This window comes from Camellia sinensis, chromosome 12, assembly GCF_055761805.1.
Source record: "Camellia sinensis isolate YWXY chromosome 12, ASM5576180v1, whole genome shotgun sequence".
NCBI lineage: Eukaryota > Viridiplantae > Streptophyta > Magnoliopsida > Ericales > Theaceae > Camellia > Camellia sinensis.
Window position 1 is genome coordinate 18,665,396 of NC_138972.1, and position 21,953 is coordinate 18,687,348.

A 21,953-nucleotide genomic window follows, 5' to 3' on the forward strand; every position below is an offset into this window, starting at 1 on the left:
TGATCCTCGGATTGTGGAAACATGGGTTAGCTAGTTTATTTTGGTGGTTAAGTTTATTCTAAGCAGTTATGAATGAATTCTTTTTGGTGTGTTTAACTTGAAGGTGATGGCTGGAAGGTACCTTTAATCTTTTTCGAGAACCCATTAGAGTACTTTTTGATACTGGTGCCTCTCATTCTTTTATATCTAGACAGTTTGTAGAAAGAGAACATATTGTAATTACCTCCTTTTCTAGACCTATTCGTGTTGAGACCCCTTTAGAAGGGGCAGTTACTCTTTATGAGATGTGTAAAGATTTTGAGATTGATTTTGCGGTTAGAGTCTTGCATGCAGACCTAATTGTGTTAGGGTTTGAAGGATTCACAATGATTTTGGGTATGGATTGGCTGCGAAAATACTTTGTAACTTTGGATTGTGCTGGAAAGACTGTAAATATAGATATTCCCAGTATGCCACGGCTTACCCACACTTCTAGCGATGGAGAAGAGTCGGTGATGACGAGTTTTCTATGCTCGGTAGAAATTCCTAAGAAAGTTATTAGTGAGGTAGATGTGGTGCATGAGTTTGAGGATGTATTTCAAGAGATACCTGGACCTCCATCCCGCTGGGCTGTAGAATTTCGCATTGACCTAGTGCCAGGAACTGCACCAATTTCTAAGGCGGCATACAGAATGGCGCCTAAAGAGCTTGTGGAGATGAAGAAGCAGCTGGAAGAGATGCTTCAGAAAGGGTTCATTCATTCAAGTAACTCCCCGTGGGGAGCACCTGCGATCTTTGTCTCCAAGAAAGATGGCACTCTCCGCATGTGCATAGATTACAGAGAGCTAAACAAGGTGACTATCAAGAACAAGTATCTGTTACCTAGAATTGATGACTTGTTTGATCAGTTGAAGGGGGCAGCCACTTTCTCTCAGTTTGATCTCAGAACGGGTTACCATCAGATGGGTGTGTCAGAGGAAAGTATACCACTTACTGCTTTTAGGACCCGATATGGGTTGTATGAATTTCCTGTAATGCCTTTTGGTTTGACCAATGCTCCTGCCTACTTCATGGGCTTGTGAATAGAATTTTTCAACCATATCCAGAAAAGTTTGTGATTATTTTCATAGATGATATCCTGGTGTATTCTAAGAACGAAGAACACAGAGAACACTTGAAAGTTGTGTTGCAGGCTTTAAGGGAGCAACAGTGTAGACGCGCCCGCGTGGGGGGCCCTCGCTACAGTTCGGACTCGATTTGTGTCACGGTTCTTAATCTGAACCAAAGAGTCCAAATCCGGCAAATCGTTTTGAGAAACAGATTTTTTAAAAAGAAGTGCCAAACATGGACTGCTTTGCCAGATACAGAGTCGCCACTTAAATATTTTAAAATGGGGGAATTTAGGAAACCCTGACTCGGTGCCAAAGGCCACGTGTCCGTCATCACCAAAGTTGCCTCGGCTCGGGAGCTAGGGTACGATTGGGGAAGGTCAGCTATGAGCACCCCCTCTCGCCCGATCCGAAGATCGGCCTCTACTAACCATGATATCCGATTTTGAAGACGTTATGTGTTCTTATTCCGGTTATTAGCCTAGAATTACTATGTTATGCGCACAGCAAACAAGTATAGACTAGATTGCCTAATTTGGGAATAAGCATTGCATATCCGTTTGTTTTGGAAAATGTTTTGGAATTTGCTACTCGCAAGTAGGCTAAAACACGGATTTCAACGAGTTTTTCCAACTCAAACAATCCAACCTTCACCCACAGGCATTCAAACAGTTTATCACGTAAGCATCTAGCCACAGGGTAAGCATACTGTCATAGTAGCACTCACACGCATGCGGTATGCTAAAGCATAAAATACTTACATTGTACTCCGTGCCAAAACAAGAACGTGTTAGCAATCAATGTATGATCCAAGTCCATGTTAAGTGCCTAATGCATCGCATACAAAATGTTACTAGAATAGGCTCGGCTAATCTAAACATGGCATGTGAAATGCAATCAGTTAATGCACGTATTCAATTTGGGATTGAAGTACAAATGCAGTTAGCATGATGTACCGAGCCCGGTGTATGCAAGACAAATGTATGGATGTACGCATGAATATCATAAGGTATGCTAATTTAAACATGACCTATTACTAACCATCAAAGCATGTAAGTAGAAGGGAGAAAGAAGTGGGGGTTGGAAGACATGCACACACTCACCCACACTTATTACAAATTCGCCCTCGCTCGGAGGGACCAAATAAATATTACAGATAATTAACCTACAAGCTAATTAAATATTACAGGTCATCTAATTAGCTAAGCAAATTAACTAATTTAGGGAAAACAGATAAACCGCCTCGGGAAGAGAGCCTAATGCAATGCGTGCTCGGTCCTGCCCGGAAGTACACTGCCATGCACAAGCTGCCTCTGTTTTCCTTGCTATACTCCTCTGGAGACTGTCAAAGTCTCAGGATTGTTTCCTTGGACATTTGAAGACACCACCGGCTGAGTGGAATGGCCACCGGCAGTGGTATGTGATCACCGGCTGTTGGTGAAGCTATCGGCCCAAGAGGGATTTCCGGTCGGCACTGGACACTGCCGGTCGACAGAAAGTTCCTGCAGAATCTGCAATTGACAGCAGCAGAGGGCAAGGCATAGCATGGCAATGCAATTCAAGCAATGTGTGCACCAATCCTATCCCTTATCACGTGTACGACTCAAAGGGATATGGTTCTTGGTTCTCGGACCATCAATCGCGCATTTCAATGCGTGATGGCCCAAAGAGTCAAGTGTGCACTTTGATTTCGAATGTAATGCATGCAAACACATAAAGGCCCAATCCCTATCACTAAATCAAAGGACAAGGCATGCATGTTCAATGCAACCTAAGCATGTTAACTAACATGCAACATGGTATAAAAGGGAGCATGCAAACATGCAATGCACATTAGGTGCACAACCTAAGCGACAAGGCAAACAAGCATGCCACAACTATGCAAACTACTTAGAGCATGCAAGATGTAATCTAATCATGCAACATGCTAGTAATTTGACCAAAGGAATGCATTCCAAATGAAAATGATTTCAAGCATGCAACACATGCAACCAAAACATGCAAACATGAGATAATGTAATAGCACTTGAATGGCATACAAGGGATGGACTTACACTAATTGGACGGCTCTAAGTTAGGTCCAAAACAGTGGCCAAAGCTTAAGAAGATGGGACCAAACACACGTACACACATGCACATGTTAAGGCCTAAACACTTAAGCATCAAAGGGCATCTTTTAAGCACACTTAAAAGGGAGTAATCATGGACATGGGGCATGCATTAAGCTCTGAAAATCATGCAAGAACATGGTGCCAAACCAAGCAAACAAGATAGGCTAAACATGCAACAAATGGCCCAAGCATTCAAGGCAAGCTAATGAAGTATTGAACTACACTTGATATGACCACACATGGCAAGACTTAAATGACCAAAACAGAGTTTTAGCACATAAAAAAAAGCCCAAAAGACCACTTAGATGGCATCTAAATGGCTTGAATTCAAAAGCATGCACAATGACCAAAACATGGAGCATACAACACAAGCTTTCAAAGCATTAAAGAGGTGTCCAAGGCAAGCATACAAGCATGTCAAAGGGACTAAAATGATGCTACAAATGGTGCCAAACCACTGAAATAAAGCAAGTAATGCATGCTACACACTCACACACTTAAGGCCAACAAACCAAAAATGCAAAGGGGGTATGTAATGCATGTCATGGCCGACCAAAATGACTAAGGACAGACCTCAAACATGGCAAAGTAAGCACAAAAGCTTCACAAAGCTAGGCCTAAAACATGCTAGAACCATGGTTTACAACCTAAGGCATGCTAAGGCCTAAACATGGCATTACAAGGTAGGTATGCTAAGCATGCATGGTGTACCAAAACCAACATACAACAATGCTATTTCATGGCAAAATAAGCATAAATGACAGCCAAGGCATGGTCAACATGAGGCTTAGCTAGGTGCTCATTAAAGAGGCAAAAATGGCCCTTTTCAAGGACAACAAGGAGAGGGGGTGACCCTCTCCTTCTTGGGACTTCAAGGCACCATCCTTACCATTGAAATCCCTCAAGATTTCAGTGGTGAGGAGGCCCAAACACCAAAGTCCCGGAGCTCACTCAAAATGGCACAAAATGGAGCCTCTCAAGGCTTAAGAGGGGTCAAACACCTCCAAACCACAAAACACTCTAAACAAACTATTTAGAGGGCCCAAAAATAGAACTTTTTAATATAATATACTAAGCTCAAAAACAGTTCTAAAATAGGCAAAAATAGTATGCAAGAATGGGGAATAAAAGAGCAAGATTGTTACCCTTGAAGACCCTCTTCACAAATGAAGCTCTAGCAGCTTCTTAAGCTCCAAACCAGCTCCAAAACTCTGAAAACAATCCCTTAGAACCTCAATAGCCAAGGGAAGGTGTAATGGTAGGTGTTTGTGTGCAATATTATGAACAAATACACCTAGAACACTCAAGAGAGAGAGATATAGAGATAGAATGTATATAAGTTCTAACCCTATAACCAGAGCTTCTACCAATGTTTTTTCTCTCTAAAATGTCTAACCCTAAGCAAGGGAGAGGGGAGCTCCTCTTATAGAGGAGCCAATCTTGTAAAGCTTACAAGGTAAGCTAACAAGAAGGCCATCCCTCCATACACGTGTATGGAGGGGAACAAAATGCCACACAGCTGTATTAAAATATCTGCAAAAGCAGATGAACAGTAGTCGGCTGCTCAAAATTGCCATTTTGAACAAATTGATTGCCGACCGGCAACAAAGAATGCCGACCGGCAATATACATTGCCGATGGCAACAAAACACCAGCCGGTGACCTCTGGCCATGGCCGGTGATGTGTGGGGGTGCCTCACAAGGCATTCCCTGCCCCTCTAAGGCAAAACACAAGTGTTTGGTGCAAAACCAGACACTAAACAGTCGAGTTCGGAGATCCTGAGGCAAGGCGCGTAGCCGAGACCTCCGGGAACTCCAAACGAACGCAAACATGGATGATCACCGGGTGTTCAAACGGTGACGTCCAAGTCTTGAGGACGGTCAAAAATGGGGTGTCTACAAGCAGTTATACGCTAAGTTCAGTAAGTGCCACTTTTGGGGGAAAGAAGTTCAATTTTTGGGGCATGTTGTATCCAATCAAGGGATAGTCGTAGATCTTGAGAAAGTTGTTGCAGTCAAAGAATGGAAGCAGCCTACAAACCCTATAGAGGTGAGAAGTTTTTAGGACTAGCCGGGTACTATAGGAGATTTATGGAGAAGTTTTCCACTATTGCAGCACCCATGACCAAGTTGACCCGTAAGAACGTGAAGTTTGTATGGACAGATGATTGTGAGAAAGCTTTTCAGGAGTTAAAGCAGCGGTTGACTACAGCTCCGGTGTTAACTATACCGGTACAAGGGAAAACGTTAGTAGTGTTTACTAATGCAAGTGGAACTGGGTTGGGATGTGTGATGATGTAGCATCAAAAGGTTGTATCTTATGCTTCTCGACAATTACAACCTCATGAGAGACGATACCCTACTCATGACCTAGAGTTGGCAGCAGTTGTTTTTGCATTTAAAATGTGGCGACATTACTTGTTTGGGGAGCCCTTTGAATTGTACACAGATCACAAGAGCCTCAAATATCTCTTTTCTCAAAAAGAGTTGAACATGAGGCAACAGAGGTGGGTTGAATTCGTCAGTAGTTATGATTTCGAGATCCTTTACCACCCAGGGAAAGGAAATGTAATCGCTGATGCACTTAGTCGACAACATGAGATTATAGCTTCTTTGATGATTCAAGAATGGAAGTCCTTGGAGTTAATTTCGACGCATGATGTTCAACCAATAGAGTGTGCGGAGAAGGCATACATTGGTAGTTTGACCGTGCAGCCGACGTTACTGGGTAAAGCTCGTCAGTTGCAGAATTTAGATGGATTTCTCGTTAGCAAGCTCGATGACCTTGTAGTGGATTTGATCGATGATTGTCCTACTGATTGGTCTGTGGACTCAGATGGGGGATTGTGATTCAAGGGCAGGTTGTGTGTACCTAATATTGTTGAATTGAGGAAAGAGATTATGGATGATGCCCATAGGTCCCAATATACCATTCACCCTGGTGGGACTAAGATGTATCATGACCTGAAGAGAACGTTTTGGTGGGAAGGTATAAAGAAAGACGTAGGAGAGTATGTTTCTCGATGTTATCTGTGCCAACAGGTTAAGGCAGAACATCAACGACCATTTGGACTGTTGCAGCCTCTTGAGATCCCTACTTGGAAATGAGAGTGCATCTCTATGGATTTCGTAGATAGATTGCCGCGGTCTAAGCGAGGAAATGAATCTATTTGGGTGATAGTGGATCGACTCACAAAGTCTGCTCATTTTATTCCTATCAGTGTTCACCGAACTGCAGATAAACTGGCTAGGCTATATATTCGAGAAGTGGTGCGACTTCATGGCGCACACGTTTCTATAGTTTTGGATCATGATCCGTTGTTTGTGGCAGAGTTTTGGGAGAGTTTTCAACATGCTTTGGGTGCTAGGTTAGACTTGAGCACGGCTTAGCATCCCCAGACAGATGGGAAACTGAGCGGGTAAATCAGATCTTGGAGGATTTGTTGAGAGCTTGTGTCCTCGATCTTGGTGGTAGTTGGGAAGAACAATTTCCATTGGTGGAGTTTGCTTATAATAATAGCTATCACTCCAGTATCGGGATGGCACCTTTTGAGGCTTTGTATGGGAGGCCATATCGATCACCTGCTTGTTGGATGGAGGTAGGAGATGCGCCGTTGTTAGGGCCAGAGTTGGTGAGGGAGACTACGGAGAAGGTAAATATTATTCGGGAACGTATTAAGATTGCACAGAGTCGTCAGAAGAGTTACACTAATAGAAAACATAAGGGGGTTGAGTTGAATGTTGGAGATTTCGTGTTTTTGAAGGTCTTGCCGATGAAGGGTATTATGCGGTTCGGAAAGAAGGGAAAGTTAGCACCTAGATTTGTGGGACCATATGAGATCATTGAGAGGATTGGTAATGTGGCTTACAAATTAACTCTACCACATGCTTTAGCTATGATTCACAATGTGTTCCATGTATCTTTATTGCGGAAGTGTGTACAAGACCCTTCCCAAGTAGTATCACCAGAAGTGTTGGAGAGTAGTGATGATCTAACGTATGTGGTGCGACCGGTTACTATTCTAGATCGATATGTAAAGCAGTTGCGGCGCAAGAAAGTGAACTTGGTGAAAGTGCAATGGAGCGAAGATGAGAACGATATTACCTGGGAGTTAGAAGAGAAAGTTCGGCATATACATCCGGAACTTTTTGTTTAGTACTATTTTCTATCGAATCTCGAGACGAGATTCTTTTGAGGTGTGTATATTGTAGCGACCCTAATTTTCTTTAGTCATTATTTATTATTATTATGGTTATTGTTATCTTATTTTATTTTTGACTTTATTAATTGTGTGGTCACATGAAAGTTAATGTGATATTTAATGGATTTAATGTTGTAATTATTAATTGGGTGGTTACATGAGATTTAATGTGATATTTAATGGATTTAATGATGTAATTACAACATTAAATCCATATGGTACATCGGGACCTATGGGCATCATCCATAATCTCTTTCCTCAATTCAACAATGTTTGGGACACACAACCTGCCATTGAATCGATATCCCCCATCTGAGTCCACAGACCAATCAGTAGGACAATCATCGATCAAATCCACTACAAGGTCATCGAGCTTGCTGACGAGAAACCCATCTAAATTCTACATCTGACGAATTTTACCCAGTAGCGTCGCCTGTACGGTCAAACTACCAATGTATGCCCTTTCAGCACTCTCTAAAGGTTGAACATCATGCATCGAAATTAACTCCAAGGACTTCCATTCTTGAATCATCAAAGAAGCTATAATCCCATGTTGTCGACTAAGTGTATCAGCGACCACATTTCCTTTCCCTGGGTGGTAAAGGATCTCGAAATCATAACTACTGATAAATTCAACCCATCTCTGTTGCCTCATATTCAACTCTTTTTTGAGAAAAGAGATATTTGAGGCTCTTGTGATCTGTGTACAACTCAAAGTGCTCCACAAACAAGTAGTGTCGCCACACTTTCAACGCAAAAACAACTGTTACCAACTCTAAGTCATGAGTAGGGTATCATCTCTCATGAGGTTTTAACTGTCGAGAAGCATAAGATACAACTTTTTGATGCTGCATCAACACACATCCCAACCCAGTTCCACTCGCATCAGTAAACACTACTAACTTTTGCCCTTGTACCGGTATAGTTAACACTGGTGCTGTAGTCAACCGTTGCTTTAACTCCTGGAAAACTTTCTCATAATCATCTGTCCATACAAACTTCACATTCTTGTGGGTCAACTTAGTCATGGGTGCTGCGATAGTGGAAAACTTCTCTATAAATCTCCTGTAATAACCAGCTAGTCCTAAAAAACTTCTCACCTCTGTAGGGTTCGTGGGCTGCTTCCATTCTTTCACCGCAACAACTTTCTCAGGATCCACCGCTATTCCCTGATTGGACACAACATGCCCCAAAAATCGAACTTCTTTCTCCCAAAAATGACACTTACTGAACTTCGTGTATAATTGTTGTTCCCTTAAAGTCGGCAATACAACTTTCAAGTGTTTTCTGTGTTCCTCCTCATTCTTAGAATACACCAGGATATCATCTATGAAGATAATCACAAACTTATCTAGATATGGTTGAAAAATTCTGTTTATCAAGTCCATGAAATAGGCAAGAGCATTGGTCAAACCAAAAGGCATTACAAGAAATTTGTACAACCCATACCGAGTCCGAAAAGTAGTAAGCGGTATACTTTCCTCTGACACACCCATCTGATGGTAACCCGTTCTGAGATCAAACTGAGAGAAAATGGCTACCCCCTTCAACTGATCAAACAAATCATCAATTCAAGGTAGTGGATACTTGTTCTTGATAGTCACCTTGTTCAGCTCTCTGTAATCTATGCACATATGGAGAGTGCCATCTTTCTTGGTGACAAAGATCGCAAGTGCTCCCCACGGGGAGTTACTTGAACGAATGAACCCTTTCTGAAGCATCTCTTCTAGCTGCTTCTTCATCTCCACAAGCTCTTTAGGCGCCATTCTGTATGCCACCTTAGAAATTGGTGCAGTTCCTGGCACTAGGTTAATGCAAAATTCTACTACCCGTCGGGGTGGAGGTCCAGGTATCTCTTGAAATACATCCTCAAACTCACGTACCACATCTACCTCACTAATATCTTGTTTAGGAATTTCTACCGAGCACAGAAAACTCGTCATCACCGACTCTTCTCCATCGCTAGAAGTGTGGGTAAGCCGTGGCATACCGAGAATATCTATATTTATAGTCCTTCCAGCACAATCTAGAGTTACAAAGTATTTTCGCAGCCAATCCATACCCAAAATAATTGTGAACCATTCAAACCCTAACACAATTAGGTTTGAATACAAGACTCTACCCGCAAAATCAATCTCAAAATCTTTACACATCTCATAAAGAGTAACTGCCCCTCCTAAAGGGGTCTCAACATGAATAGATCTAGACAAGGAGGTAGTTACAATATGTTCTCTTTCTACAAACTATCTAGATATGAAAGAATGAGAGGCACCAGTATCAAAAAGTACTCTAATGGGTTCTCGAAAAAGATTAAAGGTACCTTCCAGCCATCACCTTCAAGTTAAACACACCAAAAAGAATTCATTCATAACTGCTTAGAATAAACTCAACCACCAAAATAAACTAGCTAACCCATGTTTCCATAATCCGAGGATCACCTAAACTCTCACAAGTCTAGGGTAACCTAGCCTCTGATACCAAACTGTCACGCCCCAAAATTCGGACAATTAAATATTATATTAGAACTAACCCCAATCAATATTCCATCATCCAAATCTTAGGGGTGAAACAAAAAAAAAAAAAAAAAACTAAACGCAAACCAAACCATCCACCATAAATTCATAACTGACTAATACCTGAACATCAAGGTAGTAATAAATAGTCAAAACAACTTAAATAAAGTACGGTTACAAATCATGCCAAATTATTCCAATACTAAAGTCATTAAAAGAAAATAATAAATACATAAATTAGTATCAACCCTAAGCTCAAGAAAAATAAAAGAACTCCAAACGACATGTCCTACGATCACAGTTATTTCTTGTCACCACCATAGCCTCAACTAATCCTGCAAAGGAAACTCAGCTGCGCTCAAACAGAACGCACCCGAGTTGCCAAGAGACAAAACGAGTCAATATAAAGATATACTGGTATGAGTACAAGATTTAACACCCATGTGTCTACCAGACGCAAACCAAAATACATTAAATTCTTACTACGGAACAAGACAAGTAGTTCCAACTGCACCGAGACGAATGGGTAGTTTCCCAAGATACGGTGGCATTTAGTTTCTTATCCGTACACAACGAAATATAAATTGATTGTAAAATAGACAAAATAGAAATAAAAATATGGTTGGTCAGCCCTGCATAACAAGTTAGTAAGACTCACCATCTTGCAAAACAAATAACGTTAGTATAATTTAATCATAAGTAACTTGTTGAAAAAAAATACAAAATTACACCGTTTCATACTTAAATAATTCGAATTGATCAAAACTCAAAGAACGAAAGTTGTACAGAATCAAATTTCCTAAAGGGTAGGGTGAACGAATTTAATAGAAACTGAACAAATTAAGAGAAAAACTTGATATAAAAATCTAGACAGAATTCAATCAAAAAATCTGAAGCGGAAAACGGACAAGAACTGCCCTAAGATGATTTTTTTCGAAAAATTTCAAAACACGAAAAGTGTGCAGAATAATGTTTTACTTCAGTTTTCGCGAAACAAATAAAAATGAGCTCGTTTTGTGGGTTAACACTGCCAAGAAAATCTGCATTACCAAAATGAATCAAACCGACAATAACCAAGGTCATCCGATTATAAGTTCTAATCGATCTTTTTAATAAAAAGCTAAAACACAAAAGTTGTCTAGAATCACGTATACATGCTTCTTCTTGAATTTCATAATTTATCAAGATCGTTTACTATTTTTTTTTATCATGTACACAACAGTACCATACACATTATACTAATAAATTCATAATTAAATTCTTTGTTCCTTAACTCCACCACTTCGGCTCTCCCCTTTCGGCCTACACATATATCTCATGTGCCTCCCGTATACCTAACACCGCTCCAAAGCCAAACTTGCACAGGGATATCGTCCCGAGTTTGACTCACACTCCCCGGATGGTTAGCATATACGTACGCGCGCAAATCAAAGCACTCGTCTACTCATGAGAACGAGGCAACAATATATATATATACACAACATCTCACACATGAGAATAAACATAAAAATGCCGAACCTAAGGCATTCAAATAAATCTCATAATCCTCACTTTTTTCTTTATACACTCTTTTTCACCATCACTCAAATAAAACAACAATCCATGGAGTCATGGTGGAGTATAAAGAATTTATCTATGGGTTCCTAATTAATTTTAAATTTCATATAACCATGAGTGTGATTGCAACAATAAAGTTACTCCATATAAAAATCCTAAATTTGGCGTACCCAACTAATCAAAATAATTAAATTCAATCAATAAAAACCCTAAACCTTACATACACAACTAAACAATATAATTAAAATCAGTCAATTATCCAAGAACCCTAAACTTTACATACACCACTAGTCAAAATAATTAAAATTAATCTATCATCTTTATGTAAACACAAAATCAAACTAATATCAAACAAATAGAAAAAAACAAGAATTAAACATAAATCCGGGGAAGTGGGTTTTGTACTCACAATACTTTATTGAAGATCAAAGAATATTTAGAAAACTACTAGAGTCACCAAAACAAAACCCTAATCTTTCATTTTCTTCCCTCTCCTCTTTTTCCTTGCTGCCGCCCCTTTCTTTGTCTTCTTTGATTTCTCTCTCTCTCTCTCTCTCTCTCTCTCTCTCTCTCTCTCTCTCACACACACACACAACTTGGTCTCTCTTTTTTCCTTTTTATCTCTCCTAAACCTAGTTGAATACTTCTATGTTATTATATATATAATAACCTAAGAGCTAGTATAACCTAATAATATTATACTATAAACCTAAATCTCAATATATAATAGCTTAATAAACTATAATATGCAGTAAAATTTATTAATTACAACATTAAATGCCTTAGATATCACATTAAACCTTATGTAGCCACTCAATTAATAATTACATCATTAAATCCATTAAATATCACATTAAATCTCATGTAACCACCCAATTAATAATTACAACAATAAATCCATTAAATATCACATTAACTCTCATGTGACCACACAATTAATAAACTCAAAAAATAAAATAAGATAATAATAACTATAATAATAATAAATAATGACTAAAGAAAATTAGGGTCGCTACACATACCTTAACTCAAATCCTTGCTTTTTACCTTAATCTCTTCAATTTCCCAAGCTTCTTGGTTGATCTTCCTCCTCTCTTTTTGATCTCTTCCATTTAGCTCCAAACCCTCATGAATGGTGAGCTCTCTCTCTCTCTTAGAGAAGCTTTGTCTCCCTTCTCTCTCTCTCACGGTTCTCTTCCTCAGATATTTTGTTGGACTCCAAAGTGATAAGATCCACCACTCATATGGCACCTCCATACACACATATATATATATACATAAACTTAACACAATAGGGAGAGCCAAACACGGCCTTACGAATCGCACGAAATCAAGTTTCAATTAAAACTTCCAGATGACTCTAAAAATTGTACTGATCATAACTATGTCCTCCATTCTAGTTTCTGAAGCCTCTAAGGCCTTCAATTTGCAGTACAAAGTTAACCACCCAAACGTGCATTAACAAATCAAACGAATTAGATTTCCAATTAATTTTCCCAAATAGTTCTAAAAATTCCCATTAACATATCCAAATACTCAATTTTGATTTCTGAACCCATAAAGGTCGGTAATTTCAATTTTAAAGCCGTAACTCAACAGATAATTCCTCAATTCAAACAGATATCATTAAATTAAAATGCATTAACCCACAAGGGCATAAAGGTAATTTTTGAAACGGATTTTGGGATCGTTACAATAATAATATAATGTAAATAATTGTATAGACGTATATACCAATAACCAATCTAGTTTCTTAATATAATGTAATGAAGTGGATACTTCATTAACATATAGAGTTTGTACTATCTAATACATGAAATTAATACATGAATAACATTATATAAATAGAATTTGCATATAAAAAATTATACAAAATGATATGTCTTATTTAAATTTATTCATTGGAAATAAAAATAATAATAATTTTAGTTCATAATTACAAAAATATTATTGTTACATTATTCTTATCTTAAATTTTATATGAAAATTATATTTGCATATCATTGTCTTTAATTTCATACTTTTAGTATTCCCAAATGAATTCTTCCTAAGGTAGTAAGAAATTTGAGGAAAACAATTCAATTATAAACATTTTTCAACATCAAATCAAATGGAAAAAAAATTCCTTTCAATTAAAGTTTGTAGGGGGCTCAGAGTGAACAGTGATTAAGATAGTGATTAGAGAGGCAAAACTGTGTTAATGGTCTAACAAAGTTGGAATGGCTGGAGAACGAGTCACCAAAAATCTGGGAAAGTTGGAGAATGAGTAGTTGGGTGAGGATGGAGCAAATGTTTGAAGAAGAAAGGAATGGTAGTGCACAAATGGGCAACATCTCCCCAAGTCCCTAAAAATTCTCCCCTTGAACCTTGGAAAATGGGTCCTATTTATAGGCTTTTCCTTGGCACCAAACGATACCAAGTGGCCAAATAAAATGAAGACATGTGTCCCTAAGAATCACATGGAATATTTTGCCTTGGACTATCAAGCTGAAGGTGCCATGTGCCCCTCTGCATGTACTATGTACTATTTGTTTGGTACATATACCTCAGCGAGTGCACTTGTGACAAGAGTGTTTGCAGCTGCAACTTGCCTCCTCAGCTTGAACCTCAGCAAGTGCACTTACGGCAGGAGTGTTTGCCACTGCACTTGCCTTCTCAGTTTAGTTTAGCCAAGATATGCATTCTCAGGACTTCATAGCCTACTATTAGCTATATTCGTGTTCACCTCAGCGACGTCTCCACCCTTAGCCACCTAACCACGAACTCCTCAGCTTTCTAGGGTGATGGCCATAGCTAAGCCTACTATCAACCATGTTGTGCCTTAGTACCAAGCCCAAGGGGGCTTTCTTGGTCCTGCCTATGCAACCAAGGTAGGCCCATGACCTAGGTATATGGAAAGAGAATCCCTTGCGCTCAGGCTGCCCTACTTCTATCTTTACGGGGTCACCGCGGTATATTGGTATCTCTAGGCCTACTATCAGCTCCAACCAAGAAGCTTTAAGGCCTACTATCAGTGCCAAGCTAGTAAGCTTCGGGGCCTGCTATCAGCGCCGAGCTAATAATGACTTTGGGGGCCTGTTTTCAACCCTAAGCTAGTAATGCCTTGGGGCCTGGTATCAGCGCCAAGCATTAGCCTCTACTTGTGGAGAGGAGGCTTCTCCTAAAGGCTTCTATCACCTTGGTGGGATGTTCCCTCCATAAGTTAGTTGCGATGACTGTAGTTGCTATAGTGGTTGTTTTCCGTGGCAATTTCAAATAGTGGCACTGACAATACTAGAGATGGCAGCGCTAAAAAAAATACCTCCCCAACTTGACCGCTAGAAGTGTTGCCTCTGAAACTTAGTGGCTCTACTTTTCTCTTTCCCTCAGCAACTTCAAATGGCAGCGCCGACAATACTTGAGATGGTAGCTGCGCCAACAATACTATGAATGGCTACGCTAGGACGAAGTGCCTCAGCTACTTGACTGCTGCAAGTTCTACCTCCACAACTTGACTTAGACATTTTTCTTCATGGAGCTTGTTCGAACCCTTGGTGGGTTGTACTTTTTCCGACCCACTATTGACCCATTTTCCCTGTGCTTTAGTCCATGCTCCTTTAATCTTTCCTAGTCACCTAACAGGGGTGACCTCTGCACTTAAGTCCATGCTTAATTTCAACCTTACTTTCTGACTCTCTACATTTGCCCCTTGTATGCATGGGGAACACACGCCTAGTTTCCTGCGCATGCATGACGTTAGCCGGCGGACCTGGGGTTGCGTCAGCTTGGTCAAAAGTTGCGTCAGTTTCTGTAAAGTCATAATTGTTCTAAAAAGATGTGTTGACTGGTGGGTCATGATGGTTCAAGGGATACATGCCGGTAATGCCTCCTTGGTTTCTCTATAAATAAGACCCTTTGGGTCCACCAGTCCCCCACTTTCATCGAACCCCACTCTCTTATCTCCTTGTGTCTCAAGCTTTTCCTTTCTCAAAGCTTTCTTTGTATTTTTCAAAGTGTTCTTCTTTTCTTTATATTTTCCCTATGACAACTGCTAGGTTTTTGGCAAACAAGCCTATCGCCCCATACTTTGGGGGCTTGCTGACTCGTTGTGGAAGGCTGTCGATGCTTTTGTTCCTGATGCTTCAGCCTAGAGAAATCCTTACTACCTTTTGGTGAGGCTTCTTTAAACGACGCCAACATGGTCAACCCCGATTCTGTGCTGCAGTTTCGAGTTGAGCATGATGACTTCCCTCACTCATACATCTATTACTGCACCCACTCGGGTCCTCTAGATGACTGGCCCCTTTGGGTAGATGGCTTCTTAGAGGATGATGACTTTAAACAACGCTTAAGGGACGTTCGCATCCTCAATGCCATTTTGATTTCGAGAGAGGTCTCTATACGTAAAGTCCAGACCAACACAGATGCAGCAGTTTCCCGCTAGAGCTACGACACCCATACATTTTCTCTTACTTAGGGAGAAATCACCCGTACTCTTGAGGACGTCTCAGTTTTGTTACGACCCAACACTCGTGGAGACCACACTTTTGGCCTTGCATCTCTAGCAGCCATAAAGCAAACTGCCATCACTACTCTTCAAAGTGCCTTTCGCGAGGCAAGGAAGTACAGTTCGTGGTACAATCCCAAGATTGGCGAGTTACTTGCGGAGAGGCCGAAGAGAGATAAGACCACGTATCTCTTGGCTAAAGAACTTCTTTTGTGACAACCCCAATGTGCATATCATAATTATATTTATTTAATTATGTGTTAATTGTTAATTGTAATATCTGCCCTCTGATTAATTTGTGCATGTCTGTCAAATTTGAAAACTATCTGTCATGATTCCTGTTTAGAATTCAAAATTGGTGGCTTAAATGATTCTGAAACCAAATTTGGTTACATGAATAGACTAATTAGAATTTTTAGAACCTTTTGGCGAGTTTTGTTAAAAATTGATTCAGATTAATTAGTTAAGATGTGTTTAATTAGCCTAATGTTCTAATTATTGTGTTAAGCTATCATAGACATATATAAGTAAGCCTTAAGCTCACTTGAGCTCCTTCTTGATAATTTTGAGTGAAAAAATCTAAGGAAGAGATCTAGAGAGATAGAGAACTCACATTCTAGAGAGAGAGTGTGAGATTTTGAAGGAATCTTGAAAGGTTAGCTTGAAATTTGTGCTAGAATTGGTGTGTTTGAAGGCTCTAGGTGAGAATCTAACCTTCAATTCTTTAAGATAATGTGTTTTAGAATTGGATTCATAGAATATACATGATCATTTGCATGCATTTTTGTGAAGAAGATCAAAAGGATGAAGAAGCATTACATGCATGCTTGAATATATTGAGTTTTGCCATATTGATTTTGAATTCTATCATCTATGTTCGAATTGTGAGTTAATTTGTACATGCATGTTTCATTCATTATGTGCTTACTCTTAAATTCATGTTTTGGAAAGGAATTTTGTACATGCATGGAACTTTTGACCTCAATTGTGTCAAAGTTATGAGTTTTGGAGAAAAGAGTTTGTATATTTTACATGCATGAAGATTTTGAACTCAATTTTTCTAAATTGATGAGTTTTGAGCAAAAGGGTTTGCAAATAATCCTGTATTTATGTTTATTAAAAAGTTTTCAAGCTTAAAGACCAAACCATGCATGAGTTTTGCCTTTGAATTGTTGTTTGGAAGCTCAAATTCTGTTCTGGAAAACCCACAAATTCTGCAGATTGCTCGAGCAGCCAAGTGGTGGCTTGACCAAACTTGATGGGCTCCCGATACTTTTGCAGTCTTTACAGACTGCTTGAGCGACCAATACGTGGCTCGAGCGAACCCTATGCATATTGTTGGACTGCTCAAGCAACCAAGTGTTGGCTCAAGCACAAATCAAACCATCGCAGCATTTTTGCAGTTCGTGCAGTCCGCTTGAACGACCAAGAGGTGGCTCGAGCAGTCAGGCCATTTTTAGCATATTTTGACAAGTCCTTTTGTGTTCATATCTTCATTTCCTTCTTCTTCTAAGCATTCTTAGGCATGAAATATGAATCATTGAGGATTAATAAGCAAGAAATCAACATGAAGAATTGTATTAGAAGATATAATAAGAGTTATTCGATTCGAATATGTGTTTTATGTTTATGGTTATGTGTAATGTGTAGGTTAAACATTGAAGTGGACTATCGGAATAATCAAGGTGAGTAATGTCTTCATAACGGTACTTTTGTAAGAATTACTTAGAAATGAATTTTGCTATGTGATGAATTATGAAAGCTACACTTTGTGTAAGTTATGAGATATGGCAAGACTTTCGAGTAAGTATGTTGAGATGCTAAGTTTTGCCTTGAAATTCCGAATTGTGTAAAATGTGATAAGCTTTTTGAAAAATGTGATTTGCTAAGAATGAATAAGTTTCCTTTTGAACGATGATATTAAAATGTGCTTTGATCATTCGGTAACTACTCATTTGTTTATGATCCGTAACTAACATTTTGTAAAAGTTATTGAACCATTGTAATGTTCTGTATAATGTCGATCTTTGATGATTGTTCCACATGGCTTCGATAGTAATCATTTTGTACAGAATCTACATGTAATTGACATTCTGAATGAGCTCAATACGTATAAGTCATCAATGTGATGTTCGGCATTCTGAATCATCAAGTGAGATGTTCTGCATTCCGTATAAGATATCCAAGTAATGTTCTACATTCTACCAAGTCATCAAAGTGATGTTCTGCATTCTGTATAAGGCATCAATGTGATGTTCTGCATTCTGTGAAGCTCATCAATATGATGTTCTAAATTCTGTATAAGTCATCTAATAAGATGTTCTATATAAACTGTCAAAGTGTAATGTTCTGTATAAGACACCAATAAGGGTGTTCTGAATCCGAATAAAGCCATTCTATATGAATGTTCCGTATGGTATTTCAATAAGTTAAACAAGGCCTTTGGGCATTTTGCAACTTCATTAGTTATGAGAGGTTTGGTAACTATATTCATTATTATATGTTTTCAAAACAAGCTTCAAATATTTACAAGAACCTGTTGAATTATTTTCATAAGTTATGGAACTCATTCATTTAACCCCTTTACTTAGAGATTACTCATTGAGCTTCTAGATCACTCTGTTTATATATATCTATGTAGGTAAGCATCGGGAAGTTTCGCATTAGAGCCAGCTTTGGAGTCAGCTTGTTGTGAACCCGCTTGTGTTATGCCTCTATGTCAAGGTCTTAGTTTTTATTTTGGCCAAGCTCAAGAAGCATTGGTTTTGTGCAGTCTGTTATGTTCTATGTTTTGATCATGGGTTTTGTATCTATAAGATGGTTGTTTGTAAATATTATGGTATGTTGAGAGATATAACATGTATGTTTTATTCATGGCATGTATTCACAACTCAATGACAAATTTTTATACTCAGCTTTCGTTTCAAGCCCCATATATTATTTTTTATATTCTGTTAATTTTGACTTTTAGGCCAGGTAATCTGAGATTACTGGCCGGTTACATCCTAAACTTAGTGGGGTGGGTTTGGGTGGTGACATCTTTAAGGATGTCCAGCCAACTGTTGGTGATTTTACTAAAGAGAATCACAATTCCATAGTTGGCCTGGGCTACCGCGAAAACTTATACTTGGCAGCTTTTGTGAGTTACTTCATCTCATTCTTTGTTCTGCCCAGCAACCCCGCGGAAAGTATCAACCCTTTGGTATTCCCTCTTACGGTCAAGCTTTGCAGTGACACTCACATCCCATTTACTTCCCTCTTCTTAGGGAATATGTATTTCTGTCTAGACCTTATTCATTCAGACATGAAGAGGTCCATAGGCCGCTATGACGTGTGGAGTGTCGTTCATACTCAATACCTGACAGCTTTTTTCTATGAACAGTTTCTGCTATGGGTCCTATCCCTAAGGAATTCAAGTCTTTCTTTATTGACGAACTCCTGGATACAGAGAGACAGATGGTTACAAGGCAAGTGCGCAACTCCCTTCCCAGAATTTCTCGATGGTCCGGTATGGGATCTAATGGGCCTTTTATGGACTATATTAATCGTATAAAAGAGTGCGTGTTCTGCCCTTTTACCTAAACTTTTACAAGTGTTTCGACTGTTCCTTTTTACTTCTTGGAAGCTCGTCAAGTGGACTGCTCTCTTGGCAATATCCCGGCCTCCCTCCTCATAGCTGCTATGATCTGCCCTGGATACTTACCGGTGTGGAACAAGGAGGGCATGTCAAGTGTTGTCTATCTACCTAATAGGACCTTAGATAGTTTTGTATGAACCAGGGTATCCCGCATGCTCCTCCGCCTCAAATAGATTTCCATCAGAATTTCCTGCATTTTAGCCGTGATTACACCGGCCTACTTTGAAGGGTCTGGCTCTCATGAAGTTACCTTTGATTGGAAGGAAAGGTGTCTTTACTCCTAATAACAGGCTCTTTTGGCACCGCAACCTTGATTCTTTCCTCAACTTCTACAATAGTGACCCCTATCATCCTTACTATAGAACCTGAAACCAAAAATGCTCACCTACTACTACTCTATGATAAGCCAAAAGAATGTGTTGGAAATATATGCATGATCTTATGTACAGATAGCGAATACAATGCATACAAAAAATGTATCTATAGCTTCGGTGTGGGATGCCTTTTCGAGGTTACTGCCCAACAGTTCGAACTCCCAATCTCTTGATCTAGTTTCACAAGTGCAATGCAAAACATGAGTAAGAGTCCAAATCGGGCAGTTTGCACAAAAAATCGATTTTATTACAAAATCTTTGCCCGAAAGTGGACTACAACACCAGATCTAAGAGTTGCCACCTAATTTTTTGAAAAAACTAGTGTCACGACCCAAACCCGCCCCTATAGGTTTAGCGTCGTAACCGACCAATAATCCTAGATTAACTTCGGCCACAAAGACAAAATTTCAAAATATTTAAATTATATTGAGGCCTAAAGCGGAAGAAAAACAAAAATAACAATGTCCATTGAGCTTGTTTATACATGATGACTAAAATAATTAAAACATTTAAACACAATAATAATTTATATACAAATCTTATATATCTCACACATATATACATTTAAGACTTAGCAAAATTCAAAGCTCTGACAACGCTAAGGGCTGATTTTCTTGGCTTTACTCGAGCCTAACTTGCTTCATTCCAGAAGCTCTTCAAAAAGCTGACACGGGTAGACTCCGAGACTTTCTCTATCTTTGTTGCTTAGTTTGCTCACCTACATAAACATATAAATAGTGAGCTAAAGCCCAACGAGTAATAACAAAATAAAAAGGTTAAATGAATGAAGTTCAACGATAATACAAAAACCTGTTTTACAATTTCGAAACGATTCTGAAATCACTTTCAAAATAAGGGATTTTCCATATAATATCAAATTTGTAACGAAACATTTTCCATATCAAATCCCTTACCAAAACATATATTTCATTTTCCGAAACAATCCATTTCAATTGGTAAAATAATTCGATTAGCTATCATATCAATCCCTTGCACTAATAAAAACCATTATGCGATAGCATTTTTATTAATTCATTAACTTCATCATCAAGATCTTTTAATGTCAAATTATGTGGTACATCCATGAAGTAATAACATTCCAATGATAATGGACCATAACGGTCTAACACTAGGAATCTTTGTGTGACAATCAATCCAATAGCCATGGTATTGTTACCCCCAGGCAAGGGCCTAGTCATGGTATTGTTACCCTCAAGCAAGGGCCTAGCCATGGTATTATTACCTGTAGACACCCCATTTTTGACCGACCTTAAGACTCAGACGTCACCGATTGAGCGCTTGGTGATGTTGCATAGTGTGCTCGTTCAGAAGTTTCAGGGTCGCGGCCGTAAGCCCTGCCTCCGGACTTCCGAACCCCTTTCTGTGCCTTGTCTCGGTTTGCGAACCAGACTCGGTTTTCTCTGTTTCTTTTCCTGAGGGGAGAGAGAGGTCCCGTAGACCATCTCTCAATGTCCGTAGGCTACATTTGGTGGCCGTAGGCCATTTTTCCCATTTCGGAGCTCGGTTTCCGGTTTTCGGAGCCGTCAGGCCGTGTGCCTCGGTTCGGGACCGCTTAACCATCTCCTATTGCTCTGATTTTTGGCATACATCCTATTTCATCCATTTTGAGGGACACTGAGGGCTGAGAAACCCACTTCGAGGTCAAATACAATTTTCGGTGCTTAACAGCCCATTTCCGGGACCCCGAACTGCGTGTTTTGGCTCCGGAACATTCGTTTTGCAACGGTTTTCGCTCATTTTTGGCAGGTACCTCTGTTTTATCACAGGGAAGGTCACTGAAGGGTGGGAGGCCAGCAATTGTTGCAGCAGCCAGTTATCTCTCCTCCCGAGCCTCCCGGCGCCCGTTTTTCGCACTTCCGGGCTAATGTTGAATTCCTTAGAGCTAGCGTTGCCAACTTTCGACCACATATCTGTGATCTACACATCAGAGAGGCCCCTAAAAGTTCATGGCCGGCCATTAAGGT

General features: G+C 39.5%; 1 protein-coding gene across 1 annotated transcript; it reads left to right on the forward strand.

Moving 5' to 3' along the window:
- The first annotated feature begins 284 nt into the window (after positions 1 to 284).
- Positions 285 to 1,061, forward strand: LOC145803424 (uncharacterized). The gene is made up of 2 exons (XM_082896694.1): positions 285 to 776; positions 942 to 1,061. The coding sequence occupies exons 1-2, from the start codon at positions 285 to 287 to the stop codon at positions 1,059 to 1,061; spliced, it is 612 nt and encodes a 203-aa protein (XP_082752820.1).
- The last annotated feature ends 20,892 nt before the right edge of the window (positions 1,062 to 21,953 follow it).